The 933-nt window shown below is 35.2% G+C and overlaps 1 protein-coding gene across 1 annotated transcript; it reads left to right on the forward strand.

Moving 5' to 3' along the window:
• Window positions 1-8: 8 nt before the first annotated feature.
• On the forward strand, window positions 9-927 carry LOC113473226 (the record flags this gene model as incomplete). Its single annotated transcript, XM_026832943.1, has 2 exons — window positions 9-733; window positions 839-927. Coding segments are annotated over exons 1-2 (711 nt in total), but the record flags the coding sequence as incomplete, so codon positions are not given.
• Window positions 928-933: the final 6 nt, after the last annotated feature.

Here is a 933-nt window from a genome sequence, read left to right on the forward strand (position 1 = left end):
TGTGAGAGTACATGTCGTAGATGGCCAGTTGAGAGTGGCAGTCTTTAAAATATAATCTTGAGACTTACACGAAAATGTTCGCTCCCTGATTCTAGAAATTTCTAAATTAACATGGCGCAGTGTGAATTGAATATGAATGTACCTACGTTGGGTGATGTAAAGAACTGGAAAGTATTCAAGATGAAGTTTGAAATTTATATCAATGCTATGGGAGTGAAAGAAGACAGAAAGAGTGCAATGCTTTTGTTTGGAATGGGTGAGATTGGAATTGAACTCCTGGAACCACTGAAATTGAGTATGCAGACAGAGTATTCAGTGCTCATACAAAAGTTTGAAGAGCATTTTCTTTCCAAGGTAAATCTGAATTTTGAACGATATATATTTTTCAATACCAAAATGAAACCGGATCAAAAGTTCATTGACTACATTGTTGGCCTTCAGAATAAATCAAAAGATTGTGGATTTGACAATTTGAGGGACAGTTTAATAGTAACTCAACTCATTTGTGGTATGAATAATGATGTATTGCGTGAAAAGTTATTACGTGAAAAAGATGTTGATTTGACAAAGGCTACTGAGATGTGTAAATTGTTTGAATGTAACAAAGCACACCTGCAGGTTATGAAGCAAGGGTTCTCTGGTGAATATGTAGAGGAGGATACAACCGTAATGATTGATATGATAAAACAAGACAGTCATAAATATAAGGACAATACTAATAGCATGATCAAAGGTTGATTCTCTGGTGAACATATAGAGGAGGATACAACCGTAATAATTGATATGATAAAACAAGACAGTCATAAATATAAGGACAATACTAATAGCATGATCAAAGGTTGCAGATTTTGCGGTTATGATCATGAAGTGAAAAGGTGTCCTGCATATGGAAAGACATGCAATAACTGCGGCAGATTGAATCATTTCCAAGCC

The sequence above is a fragment of the Diaphorina citri genome, unplaced genomic scaffold (assembly GCF_000475195.1).
Source record: "Diaphorina citri unplaced genomic scaffold, Diaci psyllid genome assembly version 1.1 scaffold19772, whole genome shotgun sequence".
Lineage (NCBI taxonomy): Eukaryota > Metazoa > Arthropoda > Insecta > Hemiptera > Psyllidae > Diaphorina > Diaphorina citri.